At 58.8% G+C, this 262-nt stretch overlaps 1 protein-coding gene across 1 annotated transcript in view; it reads left to right on the forward strand.

The window, feature by feature from the left end:
- Positions 1 to 249, forward strand: part of LOC119588399 (arrestin homolog) — a 3,427-nt gene extending 3,178 nt beyond the window's left edge. The window contains exon 7 of the mRNA XM_037937078.1: positions 46 to 249. Coding sequence (XP_037793006.1) covers positions 46 to 152 — 107 coding nt within the window. The 3' untranslated portion in view covers positions 153 to 249. The remainder of the gene's footprint in view (positions 1 to 45) is intronic.
- The last annotated feature ends 13 nt before the right edge of the window (positions 250 to 262 follow it).

The raw sequence follows: 262 nt of genomic DNA on the forward strand, positions 1-262 counted from the left end.
TCAGCAGGACCCTTCCCTGAGCATCCCCTTCTTCGCCTTCTGCAGGTGGAGTCAGCAAGGCCCGTCCCGACAGCGGCTACACCGGCGGCGAGGACCTGGAGTTCGAGGACTTCGCTCGCCTCCGCCGCGGCATGTCCGTCGACCAGCCCTAGATGGCGCTGATGGTGGGGATCGCCTGCTTTTTAGCGTTTTAATTTGTGCTTTTTTTGTGGTTTGTTCAGATCGAGGGGGCTTTTTTTTTTTGGTTTGAGGGGGGGAGGGG

This window comes from Penaeus monodon, chromosome 23 (assembly GCF_015228065.2).
Source record: "Penaeus monodon isolate SGIC_2016 chromosome 23, NSTDA_Pmon_1, whole genome shotgun sequence".
NCBI classification, from domain to species: domain Eukaryota; kingdom Metazoa; phylum Arthropoda; class Malacostraca; order Decapoda; family Penaeidae; genus Penaeus; species Penaeus monodon.